Source organism: Magnolia sinica, chromosome 14, assembly GCF_029962835.1.
Source record: "Magnolia sinica isolate HGM2019 chromosome 14, MsV1, whole genome shotgun sequence".
Lineage (NCBI taxonomy): Eukaryota > Viridiplantae > Streptophyta > Magnoliopsida > Magnoliales > Magnoliaceae > Magnolia > Magnolia sinica.
Window position 1 is genome coordinate 41781393 of NC_080586.1, and position 24382 is coordinate 41805774.

The 24382-nt window shown below is 38.1% G+C and overlaps 1 protein-coding gene across 1 annotated transcript; it reads right to left on the reverse strand.

The window, feature by feature from the left end:
- Nucleotides 1-9441: 9441 nt before the first annotated feature.
- Nucleotides 9442-11777, reverse strand: LOC131225471 (lycopene beta cyclase, chloroplastic/chromoplastic-like). Its single transcript, XM_058220999.1, has one exon. It carries the CDS (start codon nt 11223-11225, stop codon nt 9711-9713), a length of 1515 nt encoding a protein of 504 aa, XP_058076982.1. The 5' UTR covers nt 11226-11777; the 3' UTR covers nt 9442-9710.
- Between the last annotated feature and the right edge of the window lie 12605 nt (nt 11778-24382).

A 24382-nucleotide genomic window follows, 5' to 3' on the forward strand; every position in this document is an offset into this window, starting at 1 on the left:
GTCATTCATGCATTGTATCCACTCCGTCCATCTCTTTTATCACATAATTTTAGGGCTTTAATCTAAAAATTGAGCATAACCAGACCTCGAGTGGACCACACCACCAGAAACAGTGTGAATTGAACATTTACCGTTGAAAAGTTCTTCAGGGCAACCGAAGTTTAGATCAAGCTGATATTTGTGTTTTCCCTTCATCCATGTCTGTCTGATCTTATTAATAGGTTGGATGACAAATAAACATCACTATGGGCCTTGGAAAGGTTTCAACGGTGGAAATCAATACTTCTACCTTTTCCTGTGGTATGGTCCACTTGAGCTTTGTATATGCATCAATTTTGGGTTGAACTCCTAAAATTATATGGAAAAACAAATGGACGGCATGGATAAATCACATGCATTCACAGTGGGCCCAACAGAGTTTACTCAGTATGATAAGAGCGTACGCAATTCGATTTCCCCATTTGGATACCACTCAATACCCTTAAAAAAAAAAAAAAAAAGACTTAGGTAAGTTAATAAATTACTTTTCTAACCTAATTTGGTAAGCACAATTTAAAAAGTAACTTAATTGATGATAGTTGCTTATCTCGGTAAGGTTTTATATTTAGTTTTTCAACTTTTTAACTCTTGTACTTCTCTCTCTTAATGAGATGGATGACCATTATTAATGGAGGCCCACATGATGGGCAGTCCATATCAAAGGTGGGCCCACATTATGGATGACCCACATGAAAGGTGGGCCCCACCTAATGGATTCTCTGTATCAAAGGTGGTCTCCTAATGATGAATGGCCTGCATATAAAGTGAGTCCTGCATGATGGACAGCCCACATTGAAGGTGGGGCCCACACAATGGATGGTCCATATCAAAAGTGGGCACATGAAGGCCCTTGGATATCACAGGTGGCCTCACATGATGAACAATAACATTGAAGGTGGACCCCACATGATGGACAATGACAACGAAGATGGGCCCCACATGATGGATGATCCACATCAAGGTGGGCCACACATATTGGATAGTCCACATCAAAGGTCAATTTATCATGATGAATGGCCCACTTCTCTGGCAAACCCTACATGATGGACGACCAACATCGAAGGTGGGGTCCACATGATGGATGGCCCACATCAAGGTGGGCCCCACAATGGACAATCGACATCAAAGGTATCGATGATGAATGGCCCACATCCAAGGTGGACCCTGCATGATGGATGGCCCACATCGAAGGTGTGGCTCACATGATTGATAGTCCACATAAAAGGTGGGCTTTACCTTATGGGCAATGAATATTAAATTGCGGGCTCCACATTATGAACAATAACATTGATGGTGGGCACCACATTAAGACAATTCACATTAAATGTTGGCCCCTTATGATGAATGACCCACATCCAAGGTGGGCCTTACTTGATGGACGACCCACTTCAAAGTTAGATCATGCATGATGGACTATCCACATTAAATTTGGGCCTTCATGATGGACTGCCCACATCTAGAGCAGGCCCTAGATGATGGATAGCCCATATTTAAGGTGGACCTCGTAACGTGGATGTTCATAATGAAGATAGGCCCCACATGATGGAAGGTCCACATCAAAGGTTTGGCATATATGATGGATGGTGTATATTAACAGTGGACCAAACAAAGTTGAGGGATAACTACACACGCGATGTGGGAAACTAAACATACTTTTTTCTTTTTTAGATGATAACTACATTTGGATAAGTATGGATAAGTAGAAACTAAAATAAGCTACACGATGCATAAGTAACTTACATAAAGTAACTTACCATCGAAATGCCTTCTTAGATTTCAAAACCCGAGTAGAGCTTGACTTCAAGTCTCAAGGCAGGGCATCAACCATCCCTATATTCTTGAGTATTGACTTGTGTGCTAAAAATTTTGAAGGATCAATTCATTGAATCATAGGCATATTGGTACAAGACATGTGGAAACCACATTAACAGATGAATCTAACCAAATAAACCTGATCATTTTTCAAGCATAGGGATCAATTTCATTAACCTTACCCTTTTTAAAATTTATAGATCTTTTTTTTTTTCTATTCTTCTCTTTAATTATAGTAAACAATTTATAAGATGATTGATGGTTTAACAGAATTATGTACTGATTGAATGATGGTTTAACAGAATAATCTACCAATTGAATTATATTAAACAGTTTATAGGATGATTGATGGTTACGCACATTAGTGATTTATGTGGGAACCAATTCAATTGAAGTTCAAATCTATTTTGATACATGAATGATGGTTTAACAGAATTATCTACCGATTGGATATCATAGGACTTCGATTCCAATTGAGTTATCTATTGAATCGGTAAATTAATATTGAGATTTCTATAAGTAGATTACCGAATCTTTAATCTTGTATCTTTATTTGTTTTAACTCTTTCTATCTCACTAGATTAAAAAATCATACAAACACATTAGATTTAGATTAGTTCTAGACTTTATTCTCAATTCCTTGCGGATTCAACCTCTGTCCTACCGAGTTATTACTACTTCGTAACAATGCACTTAAGGTTCGTGAACAAGTTTTTGGCACCATTGCCGGGGAGTGGTATTGAACATAATTAGGTCTAGGTTCTATGTTTGATTTTTCTTTTAAGTTAGATTTTTCTTGTTTTCTAAATTTTTCTAATTTAGAATTTTTAGAACTTTTCAATTTTCATAATTTTATTTTCAAGGTTTATCTTATTTTTTTCCTAACATTACTAGCATTGTTTACTGTTTCTATCTTATAAGATCTTCATTCTAGTTCCTCTCTTCCAGTAACATCCTCCATTACTCTTATCTACTTACTTTCCTTATTGTTGCAAGATTTTTTTTTTCTTAGAATTTCTATTAGGGTTTCACCATGTTCATGTAAGAGTGAGCACATAAATACTCTAATCAACTTCTAAGAGACAAGAGATTCGTTGAAGGGTTGTTAGATGATTATCTTAAGAAAGAACCTATGTCTCGAAAATTAATTAAAAGTATGATCGAGTACCGACCGGGATATGATGCTCCATCGATTAAGAAGTCACTACAAGAATACAGGAGGGAAAATAATTATCATCTACCAGTTAAGAAGACAATGCATGATTATTACAGGGATGATAACACTTACCAACAACCATCAAATACTCCCAAATATGACCCATATGATTTCAATTAGTGGAAACATAAGAGTTTAAATTGGAGAGATGAACCAACCATAGATTCTAATGACTATCCTCTTGGATTCCCTACTTATAAGATCCAACCACAAACAATCGAAGAGGATTCACTTCAAAAAGTCATAGATGCTCAAGAACAATTCAACCAACATGTCATGCAATAATTCGTAAACATTAGAAAATCACTAGAGTTGCTTGAATCCTTCATTCAATAAATTCAACCACGACCAATTGATGAGGAAGATGCTAGTTTAACTCAGCCTCATCCCAATCTAGAAATACAATGCAAAGAGAGTGATTCGAACTCGCTTGTGGAGTATATTGAATTTGAAATTGAGCAGTTGGATTATGATTATGAGTATATAGTTCAACTTTCCCAAAAGTCGATCTCAATGACAATCCAGGTTAATAATAAAGAACCATTGGTACTTTTCAAACATAGTGATGACGATCTACTTCACCCACATGACATGCTTGATTTCAATGTAGAGAATGAGTCTCTTTCAACAGAATGTCCCAACTCTTTAGAAGTTTGCTTGGCTCACTTAGAGGATTTTAATGATAACATGGTAAAAAACATAGTGAATGCCTTAGAAGACAATACCTTGATAGATGATACTGACCGGAGGAATCATTATTCTGAAGCCCCTCTTTCCACAAATTCATTATGTTTACCATTAGAGGATAAGCTGAAATTCGAATCGAAGTTTGAAACTTCGGAATGTGTTGAGACTACATTGTTTAATTGAAATTTTTCTGAGTTTCACCTAATTGTAGTCTCTGAGTCACCGAGGTATACTAATATTAAAAACTTTTCTTCCGCAAGTAAATATTATCCACTTTGAATACCTCAGGGGATCAAAAGAAAACTTTACACTAAGGTTCATAAATTTCTCTGGATAATCATACTCCAGAACATCCAAGTATATTGCAAAAAGGGTTTTTGAATGATTTTGTTGAGAAACCTACTGATAAATTTATTAAGATATTGACCAGAGGAGGAACTTATCTGTCTAGAATGAGTAGTTTTTCTTTGCTTTCCAAGTTTATTCATTTTCTAGGATTAATTCATTTTATTAGGATTTGTTTGTTAGGTCTAGTATAGTTACTGAACATCTTTAGATAGGAAGATCACACTAGTCCATTTGTTGCTCGACTTTTAGGTACTTCTCATCTATTCATCTTTATTTGCATTGCTCTCAATATTTCTCTTGTTACATATGTTTATACATTTTGGACAATGTACAATGTATATTTTAGGTTGGTGGTAGGTTTACTTTGGAAATTCTTCTATTTGTGATTTGTGCTAAATTGCAAAATTTTTTAGATAAAATTTATTTTTTAAAATAAAATTTTAAAAAAATGATTTTTTTTTATGAATTTAGGTGATTTTGAAGATAATGTAGAGATTAAAATGATAAAATAATGGTAAGGATTTTTGAATTCTGAAATTTAGTTATTTACTATATTCTAAAGATAAGTTTAAGTTATTAATTTTTAATTTGCAGTTTTTAAACATTGATTGAGTCATGATTTCACATATCATGTCTAGTTTACACATTAAAGTTTAATTTTGATATTAAATTATTAACTTGATGATTATTAAGAATCATATGAACCAAACCTAGGTAATTTGTCCATCATGTTCAATAAAAAAAATTGGAAAAGGAAAAAGAAAGAAGTAATACCCAGCTAAAAAACAGTTGCCGTCGAAAAAAGGCTACCTGTCAAAGTTCATTAAGTACTGTTGAAAAGAAGAAAAAAGTGAAAATAGTGTGAAAGTTATCGATAGAAAAATAAAAAGCTGGAAGAATATAGTGTTGAACTTTAAGGTAAGTTTTAGTTTAAGTTTTAATTATTTTGAACTCTTTTGATTACCAATGTCATCATGAAAGTAGATAACTGAACATTTGGTTGTGTCAAATTTAGACTTTAATATACGCTCATGGAACTCAATGTTTAGAATAGTTTTGATTATAAGATTAATGCTTGGAACTTAATTGGAGGATTTAAAAAGTGCTAAGGTTTAGGATAAGATAGTACTCAATATTAATATATTTTAGATTTCTATAATCTGGATTATTTTTAAAACTAATTGAACTTATGGAAATCATTCTTTTGTTTTCGAAATATCTTTTTCATATTTTGCTTAGTACTAACAAAATACTAGTTGGAGGGTGTGTTGAGACTCACATATTGTATATTTAACCATTCAATTACATTATTTTTGCAAGCATTTAAGTGTTGATTTGATTTAATTATATATGTTTTTGTCATGCGAGGTGATTCGAAAGTCTAAGATGAATATGCACCTAAAAAGATGGATTTATAGCTCAAAAGAATATAATAAAGAATTGGCGACTTGGAAGTCATTAATTAAGAATTCACATACCAAAGATCCAAGGAAACCAAGTGAGGGATGAAGGAATCGAAGATTTGAAGTAAAGAAACCAAGGGCCAGAAAAATCATATTATGAAACTCCAGGGCCATAAAAACATAATCCTGAAAAATTATAAAAACAGACTTTGATGCCATCAAAGCTAACTTCGATCTCAATGCAAAAATCAAGGAAAATTTGATTTTCTTGCTAAACATATTCATGTATCCTTCAATGTCATCGAAGTCGCTGTAACGACGTAAATTCAAAGACAATTTGCGAACTTTTTCGAAGTGGTGTGAAATATTGAGTTCCAAAACTATTTAAAGGAATCCCTAGGCTATTCCACATCATCTTTTAGGGTTTGGAAATGAAGAGATAACCTAGGTGGCGCACCGAAAATATCCTTCCACTTCGATTTCTTCATGAGTTATAGTTGATCTTCTAGTTTTTCCTTTGTTTTTAAGTCAGCTATAAGTAGTTAATCTTTTAGCTAAGGCTAAGGGATAAAGCTTGTAGTTCTTCTTAATGTTTATTTTACTTTGATTGAAGTTATTTGATTTGAATGTTGAACAATTCATTGATGTTTAGTTTGAATGAAGATTTATTTCTAATTTATTTTGATCTATTATTGACTCCAGGTACATTGGATGCTTAGGAAAGCTAAGAATAATTTTTTATCTCTTTTACAATGGATTGATCTGTAAATTCCATTGATTTATTATTGACTTCGGGCATGGTATATGCTTTAAATTCTCTACGATCAATATGTTGGTGATTTATGTGGAACCAATTCAATTGAAGTTCAAATCTTTTTTGATACATAAATGATGGTTTAACAGAATTATCTACTGATTGGATATGATATGACTTCAATTTCAATTGAGTTATCCATTGAATTAGTAAGTTGATATTGAGATTGTTATAAGTGAATTCCTGAATTCTTAGTATTTTATCTTTATTAATTTTTACTCTTTCTACCTCGTTAGATTAAAAACTCAAACAAACACATTAAACTTAAATTAGTTCTAGATTGTGTTTCCATTTCCGGTGGATTCGACCTCGGTCTCACCAAGTTATTATTACTTCGCAACCCTGCACTTGGGGTTCGTGAACATAAAGACCTAAAGATGAGTTTTTCTCATTTTAATTAACAGTAATTATATATTAGAGATCGATCTCTGATACATAATGAGTTCATGTTAACAGTAACTATATATTAGATATATAGTTACTGTTAACATCTTTCAAAAAATGAAAATGAAAAAAATCATAACGACTGTTAAATAAAATGAGATGGACTCATTTCTAGGTGTCCACCGGACAGGCCTAACTAGTTCTCCTAGTCAGTGGCGGGTCAATGGGGATTCACTAGAAAAAAGAGCCCAACCGTTTGGCCACCAGATACGCAGAATTTTCCTGAACCAACAAGTGGAATTGAACTGCAATTTATTTCTAATAAAGTGGAAACAACCAGAGTGTATTCCTCCATTAGCATTCATAGAGAGGATCTGGCCTCTTACTAACAACTTCGTTGCTTTCAATTTAGATATGGAAGGGAACACATAACTGTAATGTGAAGACCATTTCATTGGCATAGTGAATAGGACTCAGTAAATTTTGCCGTTTCCTCTTAATCAAACTGATGTTCATGATTCAATATGCTTTGCATTCAAACGCAGCCCAAAGCAAACTGATGTTCATGATTCAATATGCTTTGCATTCAAACGCAGCCCAAGGCAAGTAGGCTATCCATCAAGATAAAATACACATACATAAATACCTAACTGTGATTTTGAGCTTTGCTAAGCCCACACATTCTACAAGGCTGCTAACGCACACGTTATTCTACAAGGCTGCTAATGCACACGTTAGCACCCATGAAAGGAGTAATATCTAAGGATCCATAAGGTGGTTGTGACCATGTATATTTTTCTCCAAAAAATAAAGATATATTTATTCAGCAGGCGGGCCACAATGTCAGGAATAGTTAGACAGTTAAGAGAACACAATTAATTATGTTTTTCATCCTAAATTTATTTTCCCAGGCTGGCACATGTGGTGTCGTGCATGTGTGTTAACAGCTTTGTACATGCATGTGGGTTTAGTAGAGCTCGTTGATCTCTAATAATAAGACGACAATCATCTGAGAGAAAAAAATGCAGCAAAAATTATCAGAAATGGTCCAGAAAATCATACCTGATGACTGAATTTCTGTTATTTAATTATTTATTAGCTCAGTAAAACTTTATTGTAGCTGTGAATTCATGGCAAATGGAGCCCTGCAGAAAGTGCTAAAGATGCTCCAGCAGTGACTATATACAGCAAAGTCACGAACCATACTGATTAGAAGAGGAAAATAACAAGTGCAGAAGGATGACAGTCTTCTCCTAAATAAGAATTCAGAAGGTGGTGTTATGATTTTGTATAGGAGGGAAAAGTCTCTGATGCGAACATCCGTGATACTGCCTCCAATGTTTCAGAATAGTATATTGCCAATGTTTCAGAATAGTATATTGCCCCAAAGTTTCATTAGATTGTCGCTTTAAAGGATGGGCTGAGATATCTACACTTGCAGATGTTTTTGGTTATTATACTAAGAGAATTTTATAAACTCAACTAAATTTCTTGCACAGCCTTCACAAACCAAGGAAATTTGGCTTATTCTTGGGGTGATCCTTTTAAGTTAGGCATTTAGTGTTTTTATTTATTTATTTATTTTATTATTTAGCATTTATTTATGCTTAATTGGCTTTTCTACATTCAACTGCTAATTAGAACGATGATCCAACAGAAATTCTTCCGCTAGATCAAGATGGACCCCCTATGACCACAATGGACCATTTAATAGAAAGGTTCCACCACATTTTTCACAGGAACTGGAAATCATCTAGATCTGATGATCAAAACCATATGATTAAAATCGATTTAACCACTATTTTACTCTCCTTTCCAATTTGTATTCCTTTGATTGGACTGCTTATGGTCATTTTGGGGCCATGTCCAATCCCTGAAGAACCTCTCCCATCTAGCAGTTATTAGCGATAATAGGAGGGTCCACCAGGGCGCCACAGAGAAAGATAAGGTAATAAGAATTCTTGGTCATCAAAGGGGGTACAACAATGTTAGAGTTCTTGGGGCCCATTAGAATCTTGGAATAACTGACTCCAACTATGCTGAGACAACTACTTTGCTTCAGGGGATTAAGGTAATTTTGGAATTTAATATATTGCAAATAGTTGTAGAAGGAGACTCAAGTGACATTGTGAAATGGGTCAAAATGAAGAGATGCAGAAGGAAGCTGGCTACTCTAATCGATAATGATTTATATGTGTGCATCACAATGCCAATTCAGAAGCAAATCATCTAGCTTAAGGGGGTGCAGTTAGCACCTCTCTTCCCGTCATCGATAGGAGATAGCAGCAGCTACCATTTGTCTTCTCACTATGCTTTGTTGGGTTTCTTTTGGCTGTTTAGTGTTCCTTTTTCTTTTGGTAGTGTTCTTTCCTTCTTTTTTTTAACCTTTATTAAAATTTCAAAGTAACCCACCAAAGAAAAAAGATAAGGTAAGAAGAATTCATAGAATCATTGATCACGTTAAGTATATATTATTTTAAAGACAGCCAGCTCACTCTTTTCAATTTTCATTCACCCATCTTTCATTTGAGGAATTGACATAGTCATACTATTTCAGCTGCCAAATTGGATTGGCTTTTGAAAATCAAAATGGTTGTAACTGTCAACTCACTATTTTGTATGGAAACCCAGCACCAGATGGAAATCAAGTGAGGTTATCAGGTTTCCATTCAACGCTTTTAACGAGATATTGATCATATTTACCAGAAAAAAAAAAAAAAAAAGAAAACCCAGAAAAGAAAAGAAAAGATGACTTTTGTCATTGAACTCTATGCAGAATTACTGAGGGAATACATGAACAGAGCAGGCCCAACAGCTATAAGCTCAGGAAATGCATCTCCTCCTAAAAGTTTTAAGAAAGATTAAAAGAAAAAAATAAAGTAAACAACGTTACTAGAGTGGTTTAACTGACATTGAAGGTTGACAGAAAAACATGCCCTTAGATATAGAATCATAGATACAATTCAGCAATTAAGAGTAAGATACAGCTGATAAAAATCAAATCATCCTAATCTCTGTCTTGCAATAAGTTGGTAATCATATTTACCAGGGGAAGAGTGCCCTTTGCCATGATCTCTAACCTACAAATATTGGAGGCATGTGAGAACAAGGAAACCCCAAAAAACACAAGCTCCGGAAGAAACAACCTCGATGACAAAAATCCATGCCAATAATGGGGTTCAAGATTGAAAAAGGCATCAAAAAACCTCCTTGTCCCTTTCAAATCAAGCTTGAGCAGAACATCCATTCCAAAGCAAAAGAACTCCCGTTGTCGCCTCCTCTCTATCGGCCACAAATCTTTCCAAACTTCTGCAGACAATTCATTCCCCAGAACTGCCCGTTCGGAACTGAGGTACTGGACAATTGAGTCTGCAACTATTGGAGCTGCTGCAAGAGTCCTGGCTACCATGTACCCGGTAGATGGGTGCACCATACCTGCAGTACCACCTATTCCTACAACCCTCTGGGGGAGCACCGGAAGAGGACCGCCCATTGGGATAATGCACCTTTCATCCTCTTCTATGCTCTTCACTTTGATACCCAAATGCTTCAATCTAGCCTCCATCCTCTCCTGTATGTCTTCCATCCGTAGACCAGGCCGGGCAACCAACGAAGTCTCTTCAAGAAAAATCCTCTTTGATGAGAAAGGCATTGCATAAAGAAATGTTGGGATTTTTTCATTCCTCTCTTTCAATCCAATCTTGTTATCAAGATGTGAATCCCTCCAATCCATGAAGACCATCTTATCCAATTCAAATGGGTGTTCTTCAACCTCCGCGAGGATCCCATAGGCAACTTGGTAGCCAGGATTATACGGCTTATCATACTGGACAAGACACCGTGCAAACCCCGTGGCATCAAGGACCACCCTAGCCTGAACGGTGACACCGTCATTGCAAATCAAAACGGACTTAGACTCCTCGTGAATAACCTTAACCACCTTCGCCTGGTGGAACAGGACGCCGTTTGTGATGCATTTCAGCATCATCTTAGACTTGAGCTGCTTGCGGTTGACCCGGCCATATGGCCTGTCAAGGTACTTCCTGGTCCGGTCATCAATGAACACAACGGCACCAGACCAGGTGGTGTCAAGACAGTCAAGAAGATCCATAGCTTCAAACTCATCCACCCAGACGCCGTAATTGTTCGGCCAGATCAGCTTTGGTGATGGGTCGATGGAGCAGACCGAGAGGCCCGCTTGGGAGACCTGCTGGGCGACAGCGAGCCCTGCGGGCCCACCACCAACTACCACCAAGTCCATGACTTGGGCCTTGGATGGGTCATACATGGGGAGCTCAAATTCTAGGTTTTCTTTCTTCGTTTCAGGAACAAGCTCCAAAAGAGCACTGCCATTGGCCTTAACACAACCATTTCGACACCATTCCTTCTGAAATTTCTTGAGTTTAAATCTACAATCATGGTGGAGAAGCTTTGAGGAGTTTGAGAAGCTGTGTTTCTCTGCAAACCCATGAATTGGGTGAAGCAATTCAAGTTTGTTGTGGGTTCTTAGGAGGGTATCCATGGAAAATCCAACGTGGTTTCTTTTTTTGTGAATTAGAAAATTTATGAAATGGGTTTTGCTAAACTCTCCAAACTATGAAAGATCTTTTGAGAAATCTAGATTTTGGGATCGATTTTTTTGAATTTTGTAGAAAACCCAAGTAGGCTTTTAGAAAGTTCTCTCAATCTGAAATGGGTTTTTTTTTTTCCCTTTTTTTTTTTCTTTGGAGAGAACTCGGTGTTTCAGAGACTTCTGAAAAGTATCAGCGGAGAAACTGAACTAAAGGTATCTGAAAATCGTAATAGAATTTGAATTGGGCTGAGAATTTCTCCAGATTTGGTGGACTTGTGTATACTTTTATAGAAAGATTCACAATAGTAGACAAGAAAAGGGGAAAGAACTTCACCAAAAGATGGGAGGAGAAGAAGAAGATGAGAAGGAGGACTTACCGTTGGGAAAGTAAGAGAGAAGAAGCATCTTGCTTTGAAGGCAGACAAGCTAATGAGATTTACAGTAAAGACGACGAGAAGAGGTGGTCGTGGTGGTGCTTGTGAGGTCATTTCTCCCTCAATAATATGCGCGCATTATCACAAGAGTAGTTATTTCGATACTCCGAAGTTTATGATTGTCCATACACTGGCGCTCAGAAACTTTATACCTGACATATATATTAAGTCAAAACTAAACCGTCAAAAATTTCGGGTTCTGCTTTAGGTAATTCATAGTACGAAATTTGGATTTGTTTGAACAAAATCCTAAATATTGATTATAACTTGTTTTTGAATTCAACTGCAGAATATTATTTATTCATTGAGACCGCATATTAAATGTCCATCAATCTGTTAATTGGCCAGCCATCTAAATTGGACCAAGGATTTGGATGGTTTGATTAAAATTGACATATGCCACATCTGCAATTTAGAAGTGGAAGCGATCAACCATCATCCTCTACCGGAGTGTAAAAGTTTTTCTAATCAAATCCCTAGCAAATCGAGGGGCCCCTGCTAAGTCCACTTACCAGCTCTCATTATTTGCTGTTCATCGGGTGGGGCCCAGCTGTTGGTCAACAAGAGTAAGATAGAAAAAGAATGAGAAGGTTACGGGGAAGATGACTGCTCCTGTGAGATGCCTGGTTCCCATACTCTTCGATTGGCCACATGTTAGAGGTAGGACCACAGATAGTAAAATGCAAACATGCCGTCCTAAAATAATCCGAATACATGTTTTTCAATCGAGGTAACTCGGTTCATGTACAGCCGTACCCACCAATGAGAAAAATAAAAAGAAATTATATATATATATATATATATATATATATATAGAGAGAGAGAGAGAGAGAGAGAGAGAGAGAGAGAGAGAGAGAGAAGGTTATATGCAGTCGAGCTCATGGGAACTTCCCATGAGGTCGGGTTGTGTGGGCCCACCCTGATGCATGTCGAACATCTACCCCATCAGTCAGATGCACCATTCTATGGTGGGCTTAGGGCTTAAAAATCAAGTCAATCCGTGACATGTGTGGGCCACACCACATACAAAAGTTGAGAAGGGTTACCCTCCATTAAAACATTCACAATCATTTGATGGGCCCGCTGAGATGTGGTTCACAAATCCAGCCCATCCATTATATGTGTCCCACTTGGATGAGGGGTCAGACCAAGTTTCAGATGCCTCTAAATTTCAGTTGGGCCCCACCAAGTGCTTTTATATGTTTTAAGCATGTATTCACATGATTTTAGATGGTATGGCCCACATGAGTTCTGTATACGGATGATTTTTGGGATATCCCATAATTTAAAGGGGAACCATCAAATGAACGGTGTTGATGTTCAACATACATCATAGTGGACCCCACACGACTCGACCTCATGGGAAGTTCCCATGAGCTATATGTGTGTGTGGAAAAAGGTTCCATATAGTCGAGCTCATAGGAACTCAACGTGAGGTCGAGCTGCATGGCCCTACCATGATGCGTGTCAAACATCTACCCCATCAATCATATGCACCATTCCATGGTAGGCCCATGGCTTAAAAATCAAGTCAATTCGTGACTTGTGTGGGCCACACCACATACAAAAGTTGAGAGGGGTTACCCTCTATTAAAACATTCATAATCATTTTTTGGGCCCACCGAGATGTGGTTTACAAATCCAGCCCATCCATTATATGTGTTCCACTTGGATGAGGGGTCAGACCAAGTTTCAGACGCATCCAAATTTCAGGCGGGCCGGAGTTCCGTATACAGCTAATTTTTGAGATATCAAATAATTTATAGGGGACCCATCAAATGCACGGTGTTGATGTTCAACACATCATGGTGGGGCCCACACAGCTCGACCTCATGGGGAGTTCCCATGGGCTCGATCGTATAGAACCTTTTCCCATATATATATATATATAAGAATAAGAAATCGCATAGCATTCCGAGAACCAAACTATTGACAAATGCATTGAGTTTTAGATTTATTAACAAAATAGACCTCTAGTTTATTTTATTTTTTGTACACACGCGACACGCACTCATGCCATAGTGGGATTTAACCACCTATGAATACTTGAACCCTTGACCAGGTGTTGAAACTCCAGAGAGTCTACCATCGGAGCAAGAGTAAGGATCCTAACACCCTATCTATTTTAATTAAGTAAATAGGCGGCTTTTTAAAACTTTATTTTTAGATCGCTGACACCCTATCTTTTTTATAGATGAAAATGACCCTACTCTTTCTTGTCCTTCTTTCTTTTTTAGAAAAAAATAATAATAAATAAATAAATTTGAAAAAAAAAAACCTTTAATATTTTCTTCTTCTTCTATATCCTTTTTTTCTTCTTTTTCTTCTTTTATTTTTTTGAAAAATAAAAGATAAATAAATCAGAAAAAATACACCTCAATATCTTCTTCTTCTTCTCTTGAAAATAAAAAGAGAATGAAAATAATAATATCAAATAAATAAAATAATTTACCTTCTTCTTTTCTTTCTCTTTCTTTATTTTTCTTACTTGTTTTCTGACGAAAAAAAGAACCAAATAAATTAGAAAATTAAATAATGAAAAAAAAAATCTTAATCTTTTTAAATAAAAAGAGAAACAATAGAATGACTATAAAAATATTAAATAAATAAAAATAACTTACCTTTGACTTCTTGTTCTTCTTTTTAATCTTCATTAATTTTAAGAAAACTGAGATCCTATGCTGCCATTGCTGCAGCCATTCTAGCTATTCCTGAATCATTTGTTGTGGGGTATATAATACACACATCCAACAATTTAAGTACCTCGGCCTTAACCACTTCCTTTATGTTTGGATTTAATTTACGTTGCAGTTGTCAGGGAAGTCTTCACATTATCCTCAAGATGAATACGGTGAGTACAAATCAAATGGTCAAGTTTCTTGAGGTCCACGATTGACCATTCAAGGGCTCTCTTATGCTCAATGAGAGTAAAGATGAGTATACTTTCCTATTCTTGATCAAGGTAGGAAGAAATTATCACCAGGTATGTCTTATCTTGACCTAAATAGACATATTTTAGATTATAGGGTAAAGGTTTTAGATCAAGCTTTAGTTCTTTAAGGCTAGACGGTAGAGGCACAACATTAATTTGAGGCAATTTTTAAAATTGTGGCCTCCACCGGTTAACTTCAAGTACCGGAATAGCATCAAGCAAGGCATCCATCTCCCTAATCATATCATCATCCAAATCAGGGGAGTGGGCCAAGCACGTCTCTAGAGGGTCAGAGGATAAGGTCATCAGAGCTCTATCTTCCACAAAAGAGTCTATCATATTAATGTCGTGGGCCTCATCATCATTATCTGCCTGTCTGCTTATGTTGAAAAAGATATTGAGCTCCAATGTCATATTTCTAAAAGACAAATTCATGACCTCATTCCTACAATTGATGATAGCATTAGATGTAGCAAGGAACGGGCGGCCAAGTATGATAGGGATTTGAGTGCTCATGTCTGCGATGGGCTGAGTATCCAGGATGATAAAATCCACTGGATGGTAGAATTTATCAACTTAGACTAATACATCCTCAATCATCCCTCTTTATACATGAATTGAGCGATCAGCAAGTTGTAATGTGGTCTAGGTGGGTTTTAATTCACCTAGATCCAGTTGTTTGTAAACCGAGTAAGGGATCAGATTTATGCTCGCTCCCAAGTCAAGAAGTGTGTTCTCAATTGGTGATTCCCAATTATACAAGTGATAATTGGGCTACATGGATCTTTATATTTTTGTAACACATCTTGCTTGAGGATGGCACTCACTTTTTCTGTCAAAAAAATTTTCTTTTTGATACTTTGCCACCTCTTAGTTATGCACAAGTCTTTCAAAATTTTGGCATATGAAGGAATTTGTTTTACAGCATCCAGAAGAGGAATGTTAACGTTCACTTGTTTCAACACCTCTAGAATATCCTGCGAGTTGGCTAGAGGTTTTCAACACTTCCATAACTGTAACACGTGAGTCTATCTTTTGTATAGCCTTAGTAAGTTCTTGTAAGACTTGGAGAGTATTTTGCTGGATGAGCTCTTGAGGATTTTGAACCAATTCCTCTTGAGGTTTCCCTTGATTTAAGAATTGGTTAGGAATTTCTTGAGGAGTAGCAGTTTGTTCATTCCTTCAATGAAGTTTGGATGATTTCTCCAACTTGAATTATATGTGTTTGAAGTGAGTCCTTTAAAAGGCCTTTGGTAGTTGTTCACGGCATTCGATTGTTCGTTCAATATTTCTTGAAAAGAAGGTATTATTGGACAATTCTCAGTTGTATGAATATTACAAGCACAAATATCGCAAACAACTTCCTTAGCCTTATCCTTCTTAAGTTTCATGGCCTCGAGTTTTCTTGTGGGACTGACCACTTTAGCATTTAGATCGTCTTCCTCTTTTAATAAGTATATTCCGCCCTTCTCATTAGATTGAGTAGGCTTAGAAGTGGTGTTAGGTCTTGGGGAGATGTCCCATGATTGTGCAGTTTCAGCGAGTTTGTCAAAATAATCCCATACATCATCGACATCTTTGTTCATAAATTCCCCATTGCACATCGTCTCGACAAATTGGTGCATGGAAGATATCAGTCTTTCATGGAAGATGTCAATCCTGTATGAACTGACAAGATCACTAAACCACTCCCAACATTGGAAGAATGTTTCATCTTCCTTTTGGGCGAAATTCATTATCGACTTTCTGATGGTGTTTGTTTTATGGTATGGGAAGAATTTTTTTTTATGAACTCCCTTGTCATATCATTCTATCTGCCAATAGATCATGGATGTAGTGAATGCAACCATGTCTTAGCTTTTTCTTTTAAGGAGAAAGGAAAGAGTTTCAACCTGATCGTGTCCTGAAACACATTAAGAAAATATAAAGTGGCTATTATCTCGTCAAACTCTTTCAAGTGTAGATATGGACTTTTAAATTCAAGTCCATAGAACTTTGGAAGGAGTTGAATCACTCCTGGCTTGATATCTATATTTTCTGTATTTTCTGAAAAAATCATACTGGAAGGTGTGCTCAGCCTAGCCGATTGTAAATAGTCTCGTAAGTATGAGGCGGGGGTGCATGATACACCTCATTCTCATCCTGGGCCTCCTCAAATGGAGTTTGAGGTTGAATTGCAGGTTGATTAGCAACCATCACTTCTATTGACTCTAAGGATCTCAAGTGATGTCTAGTCTTATGATGGATAGGCAACCCTTCGACTAATCATCATTCACTCAAAAGATGTAGAGTGTTGTCACAAACCCACTTGGGCACGAAACACTCTCAGCTTTCAAGTTCATAATCTAACCTAAAATCTTAGAATTGAAAATTACAGCAACTAGGAAGTAAGAGAGAGAGAAAGTTAGAACGAAGTTACGAGATAGAAGATGCTAGGTTAGGATCCTACAAAGCAAAGAACAAAGTTAGTTTTGTAAAAACAAAGCAAAAAAATTCCTAACCTAATAATAAAATAGAAAGTTAATCCTAATCTTAACCTAATTCTAAAACTAATTAAATTCAAAAAAATGCAACCGTAGTCCCCGACAACGGTACCAAAAACTTGTTCACAACCCCAAGTGTAGGGTCGCGATGTAGTAATAATCTCGGTGAGACTGAGGTCGAATCCATAGGGACTAATCTAGTACATTTCTGAAAGCAACTAAAAGTAGAACTAGAAGAAGATCTAAAACTAAATCTGAATATTTAGAAAGAGTAATTGTGAAGGATGTAATTGAAATTTGTGAATTTAAAGGCGGGAACTAGGTGCCAAGGATCCACTTGTAGCTATCAAGAAGCTACATTACTTGATTGAAGAGATCCAATTGGAATTAGAGTCCTATCTTATCCAGTTAGAAAGAGAGATGATCAAATCTCTGAGTTTCTCATTGATCTAGCCTCAATGGAAGAGGATTGTGAAGATTTGGAAGGGATTCCATCACCTAACCATGCCCACGAGACAATGGCAAACAACAGGATTTACCAATCCCACAATCTTAAATAAGAAAAGAAGATACTTAAGGCTATCACAGGCTCTACTGTAACTTGAGTCACAATAAACCATTGAAAACTGAAAATATTCCTTAAATCAACTAGAAATCAATGAAGTTCAACATAAACATTAATCAAAGCAAAGTAAACATCTCAATCACTCTACAAGCTTCACCTCTTAGCCCTAGCTACGAGGTTTAGCCAACCATAGATATGATCAAACTAAGAACTCTTAAGAAAAGCATAAAAACTACTAAGGAAGAAGAAGAAAAACTCTTGGCGGTAGCTCTCCACCCTTTTGCTCCACTCCTTAAACCCTAAATGATCCTTAGGAATGCCTTAGGGACTCCTATTTATAGTTGTGAAGCTCCACGCACCTTACGCAGACTTGGAATTTTCACAATTTGATCGCGAAACCGCTTCAATTTATGCAACTGCATTACACATCGGTCGGACCGAAGTCGAGTATGAATTTGGAAAGGATTCTGTTTCAACAGCTGCCCAATTTCGATTGAACCAAGATGTGTTTGGTTGAACCGAACTTAAGTCGTCAGTCGAACCGAATTAATCTTCGATCAAGCCGAATTAACTTCTTTCATTGTTAGAGCTTTTTATGCACTTTCAGTCACACCGAATCCTACCTTTAGTTGCACCGAATTGTCCATTCGCTGAACTGAATTAACTTCTGAAATCCTTCGTTTATTGCTGGACTGTTTTGTGCAAGTTCGGTCGAACTAAACCTGTCTATTTTCTGCTATAGATTCTGCGATCTTTTAAGTCATTTCTTTAACTTTTGTACTTGGATCTTTGGCATGTGAATTCTTCATTATTAGTCTTATAAGATCCAAACTTTGGCTTGGTGATTCATGAGTATCTGTTTCTTTTCTGCTATAGATTCTTCGATCTTTTAAGTCTTTTCTTCAACTTTTGTACTTGGATCTTTCGCATGTGAATTCTTCATTATTAGTCTTCTAAAATCCAAACTTTGGCTTGGTGATTCTTGAGTATTAAATCCATGCTTTTAACATTCTTTTCAATCCAAGCTCTCAGATTCACCTTCCAACACAAACATGTATAAAATATACCTTTAAGCAGTATCATGTTCATAAAACCAAGATATAAATAGGGAAGAATAAACAATATTTGACACTCAATAGTAGGCAAGAGGAATAGAGGCTGACGTTATCGAAGACCTCATCTCCACTCAAAAAGATGAAAGATCTGAAACATCTTTTACCATATCTGCAAAAGATGGCGCTCTGACTCCAGTACTAGAATCAACTATGGTAGGAGCCATTGCATCGTCAGCTCCGTTGAAAAAATTATTTCATGGCCAACAGTATTTGGGCGAACTAGAGAAGTAAGAGATGTTTCCGTTGCCCAAGTGGGTCTTGTTCCAGAAGAGGGGAGACCCGATGCACCTTGGTCTGCCTTTATAGTGTAAGGAAAATGTCTAGAACAAACGCAATACCAGCTGTCGGAGTATGAGGCAATTCGCACGGGAGAGGCGAATAGTTGGCACTAAATGATATGAATATATCATCTCCCGGCAAGTAGCCATGTTCCCCATAATCCAGAGGCTCATCTTCCTCTATAGGAGCCACTGTTGTTGTCGCCTGAGGGATAGATGTGCTTGTGGTATCTCCTCATTAATTGTAGTATCTTCGACAGTAGTATCATCTTCCTCACCAATATCTAGCTCTCCTTCCTCCTTTGAATCTTTGTCAAAAGAGGAACCATCTTCAGTAGAAGAACTGCTACTAAAAGACGATTCTCCATCTCCATCTTCTGATGACAAGGCCCCTGATTCCAACTCTTCGACGATCACCTGCTTACCCTTCCTAGAAGGGCCCACTTCATCAGCCCATATGGGTTCCTCTACAGTAGTAGGAATTGAAAATATATCTTCTCAGCCCTGATGTGTCAAAGGAGCTTGGGACCACATTTGAGATCGGGTCACCAGAGATGAAAAACTCTGACAGGCTGACTGAAGCGGGGGTGATGCAGCCGGAGATATAACTCTATCCTTAATATTCTTTGTTGCCTCTCGAGTGGGAGAATACAGAGCTGTCGCTGATGTTTGAGGAATTTTTGTTGGGTCTACAACACCAATTTCAACAGGTTCTCCTCTAGGTGACCTTAAAAGGTCCAGAGAAGTCCCATGGGCTATCCACCCTTCAAGGGTATTCACTACCTTCATTTGGCAAATGGGTTCATCTAAGGAAATTTTCAGACAGGCCTGGCTCGAGTGCAGGGGCATGATCTCTCTCTCTATGATGTACCCGATCCCTTGACCTGGTCAATAGTTCCTCAACTTAGGTGGAGGAACCCAGACAGGATAATTGACAAGTAAGTAGCGACGGACAAGAAAGAATTGATGTGCCCACCACCTCATCCAACAATAGGAGGAATGGACGCGATGATTGTAGCTAGGGATGATAAAATGAGATTTGATTGTTTCCAGATCAACGCCCAATTGTATGGGCCCACACCACAATTACTCATAATGTGCATCATAGCCCCGCTATCTTCTGGCATTGTCTGGTCGTAACCAAATTGACGAGTGAACTTGCTCGGGTAATAAGGCTCTCGCCAAAATTCATTCCCTTCTCTTAAGGGAAGGCTGCTCAATCGAATGGAAATGAAAAATGCTCACTCGCTAGACAAAAGAGAGTCATTGTCTATCATATCTTTATCATCAGCATATTTTGAAAATGAGAACTAAAAGAAATCAATAATGTCCTTTGTTTAGATTTTTTCACCACCCATTCATAAGTTTTCTTAATCATCGCCAGTTTTTAATAATGCCAAAGAGGGAGGTGTTTCGGATCGACATAAGCCTTCTATGGTTCGTCATATGTAAGGCCCGTATCCTAGTCCGCACCGTTCTGTATACTCCCGCGATCCTTCCCGTCGAATTTCGACAACCTGCGACCTATAATTGACGTTTGCGCGCGACCCTAAGTCGTATCCCGTAGATTTGAGTCGGCTCAATCCGAGACTTATACCATTGCGACTGCACCATCGCCGCGGTTCCAACGCCGCGACTCGTGCACCGATCCGATACCCTAGCCAGGAGATGTTGCCCACGTTTATTTCGAAGAAACACCGTGCTTTTGTAATCCCAAGAGAATCTATACAACATATCCCATCAATCAATTAATCAATGACCTCATGTCAAGTACAAGAGCAACCCCAAAGTCAACTCTATCCCTCTCACTCTCTTACACACCCATACATGTCAAGTAACCAAAGTGGTGGACGTCCAAGCATTTTCAAGGAGAGAAAGTGTTGTGTGTGGCCCACTTCCCATCCCAAGATTCATCATCCTAGCCCTTCATTTCTCATCACCTTCCATCAAAGTGAGACACAAGGAGATCAGCGTTTTATCGAACCAAGAAGATCGAATGGTGGGTGTTTTTATAGGTATAGATTTTTATGTTTTGATGATGGGCCAAGTGGGACCTACCAATTGATGGTATGGATCTCACTTTGGACCCTAGATGTGGCCGATGACCCACCTTGATTCTCATGATCATTGCATGATGGGGCCATTTTCCATGGACCCCATCATGATGTTTATTTTCCTTACATGAATAGGGTCATTTAGACCTTACATTTTGGTGGAGAAAGGATCTCCACCGTTGATTTTGATTGGTGGGCCCATATGTAATTGGACCCACTTGATGTATGTTGTAAATCATGGAAGGGAGGGCCCATAGTGTCGGGGTCCCTCCATCACTCTCTCTCTCTCTCTCTCTCTCTCTCTCTCTCTCTCTCTCTCTTTTCCCTTGTTGTTGGCCCCATGATGTATGCAATTTATCCAAGTTGTCCACCTTCGTGGGACCCACTTGATGGACATGTTGGATCTACACCGTCCAAGCCATGTGGACCCTACCCTTTGGTGATGGAAAACACAAGTATTAGATTGATCTAAATCAAGTGGGCCACGTCCATGTGGGACCCACCTTGATGAAACATTTATTCACACCGTCTGACGCTGGACGTGTTTTGTTTTTTTTTTTTTTAAGTGTGAATAAACAATGGGATGTACTAATAGCAAAGGGCAGCTATGCAGGCCCCACCTTCATGCATGAGGCTAATCCATGCCATCCATCCTGTTCCCTTGTTCATTTTAGGAGTTCAACCGAAAAATGAAGTTAATTTGATTATCTGGTGGCCATTTCATAAAAAACATTAGTTTTTACCGTTAAAATCCACTATGACCTTTCTACAGACCGAAACATGCCAAATATTGGGCTTGTTTGGTCCGTATTGAGTCTTAGAATCCAATGGTTGGGTTGAATTTTTCGGATGCGGGCCCCACCTAGGAAAAACAACAAAAAATTATTTTTTATATATATATAAAAATAACATGCAGCGCCTACTGCTGCTGGGTGTCCAGAGGACGCTACAGCAGCGTCCTGCTGCTGCGTCTCTAAAGTGAGCCAGGGAGCGTGGGTCCCTAAATGTAGGCCCCACCATGATGTGTGAGAACATCAACACCGTGCATTCGGTGGGCGCCATTTAGGTAATGGGCCCCCCAAAAAATCAGCCGTATACGAGCTCAGGTGGCCCACACGGCAGGAAACAGTAAGGATTGAGTATATGCCATTAAAACCCTTTTGTGGTTACAGAAGTTTTGGATCCTTATGGAATTTATTTTTTCCTCTCTATCTAGGTCTGTGTGACCTTATTTACAGAATAGGTGAAAAATAAACATTATGGTGGGCCCCACATGTGACCCACTGATGAATGTATTGTAATCCACACCTTCCATTAGTGTGGACCCCACCATGAGGTATGTAATTTATCTATGCCGTCCATCCCTACAGGACCCACCATGATGCATGTGTTGCATCCAAACTGTCCAACCATTTTGAAAGATAATTTTAAGGGTTGTGATGGAAGAAAAATGAGACAGATCTAGGATTAGGTGGACCACATTATGGAAAAACAATGGGTTTGAATGTCCACCATTAAAACCCTTGGGCTATAGGGTTTGGACCAATATGATATTTGTTTTTCCTCTAAATCCAGGTCTTTGTGACCTTATGAATAGGCTGGATGGGAAATAAACCCTATGATGGGGCCCACTGGAATTTAATCGTGGAAATCATTATCACCACGGTTAAATATCGTACGGTCCAGTTAATCTTTTGATATGGTTCATTTTTATATAATACTCTATATGGATCTCTAAAAATAGATGAGTTGGACTTGGCCCATTTGAATTAGCCCATTCAACTTGGCCCATTCGACTTTGCCCATTTGATTAGGCCCACTGATTCGGCCCATTTGATTAGGCCCGATGTGATATATGAGGCCCGTTGTTGAGGCCCACCTTAATGTGATGTATGAGGCCCGTTGTTGAGGCCTACCTTGATATATATGAGGCCCATGGGTCGAGGACTAATGAGATGTACATAAGGTCCATTGCAATGTGTAATTTCACCATGGTTTATGTAATGATGTTTATGGTGGGCTATGCCTTAGGAGCAATGATGGTTTGACGTCCACATTGTAAGAATAATGTTGGTTAAATGTCCACATTGTAACTTTCCCTAGGGCCCATTGATAGGCCCATACTTGTTGTGTGTAGGCCATCTAAGCCCATCCTTATTGAAAAGATAGTTCATCACCATATAACATGCTTAGTATAATTCCATGACTCATGCCATATGCATCATATATATGCTTGATATGAATAGTGACTGATCATTGCATATGCCATTGGGCAGATTATTTATGGGACTCACTGATAGGAGTTACCCACATGAGTGCGTGGTACGCGCAGGATTGCTACATGACTAAACTGGCCCAATCTCACATATGTGTGATATGACCATTGTACTCCCTATCGACATTAGGGTCGTGGCCTCCACAGGCACATCGTTGATGGCCGTATTGGATATCGAAAATACTTGGTTCTAGTACTATGGGCACTTAGAATGTCCTTGGGTGAAAGTCCCAGAACATTTTTGGTACCAAGAGATGCTCCAACGTCTATACCAAGTGGATACAGGAGCGCTCGAGTGCCGAATACCAGTAAGCCGTGTCTCCCACCGTGTCATGGTCCGTTGGAAGGGGATGTATCCTTATCCACCCGAGTGAGGGGATGTAAGCTAGGATGAGTTTGACCAGCTCGTAAATGAGTCCGCTATGGACGAGCCGGGTAGGTATTGGCAGACTACTGGTCAGGCGGATAGTGTGGTCTATTCCACTCGCTGCGCTGTGCGACTAGGGAGGCGGCAGTCAGTGTGGAGTGTACTAGACCCCAGAGATATCCCAGAGAGAAACTGTACTGATATGTGTACTTGATAAGGACTGGCATGCTTGTTTTGCATCTCGCATATGACATTTGGCTACATAGGCCTCGCATCGCATGGTCTTGGTATGGCTGATAGCATTCATGTCTTGCATCATATAGCCTTGGTATGACTGATTGTATTCATGTACTTACCCGCATATTTCTACATTACTCTGATATTGTATATTTAGCACTTGCCTTGCACACACACTTACACCATTCTCTAAGCTTTTGTAAGCTTATGCACGACCATTGCGTGAAAGTGTCGTTGGATTGCAGTAGCACTGAGGAAGGAGTGCGTATCAGATTATTTTGGAGTTTCTTTTTTATCACCTTATATTTCCCTTTTCGCATTATACTTAAAGTTTTTGATATAGTGGATATGTAGTGATATTATTTT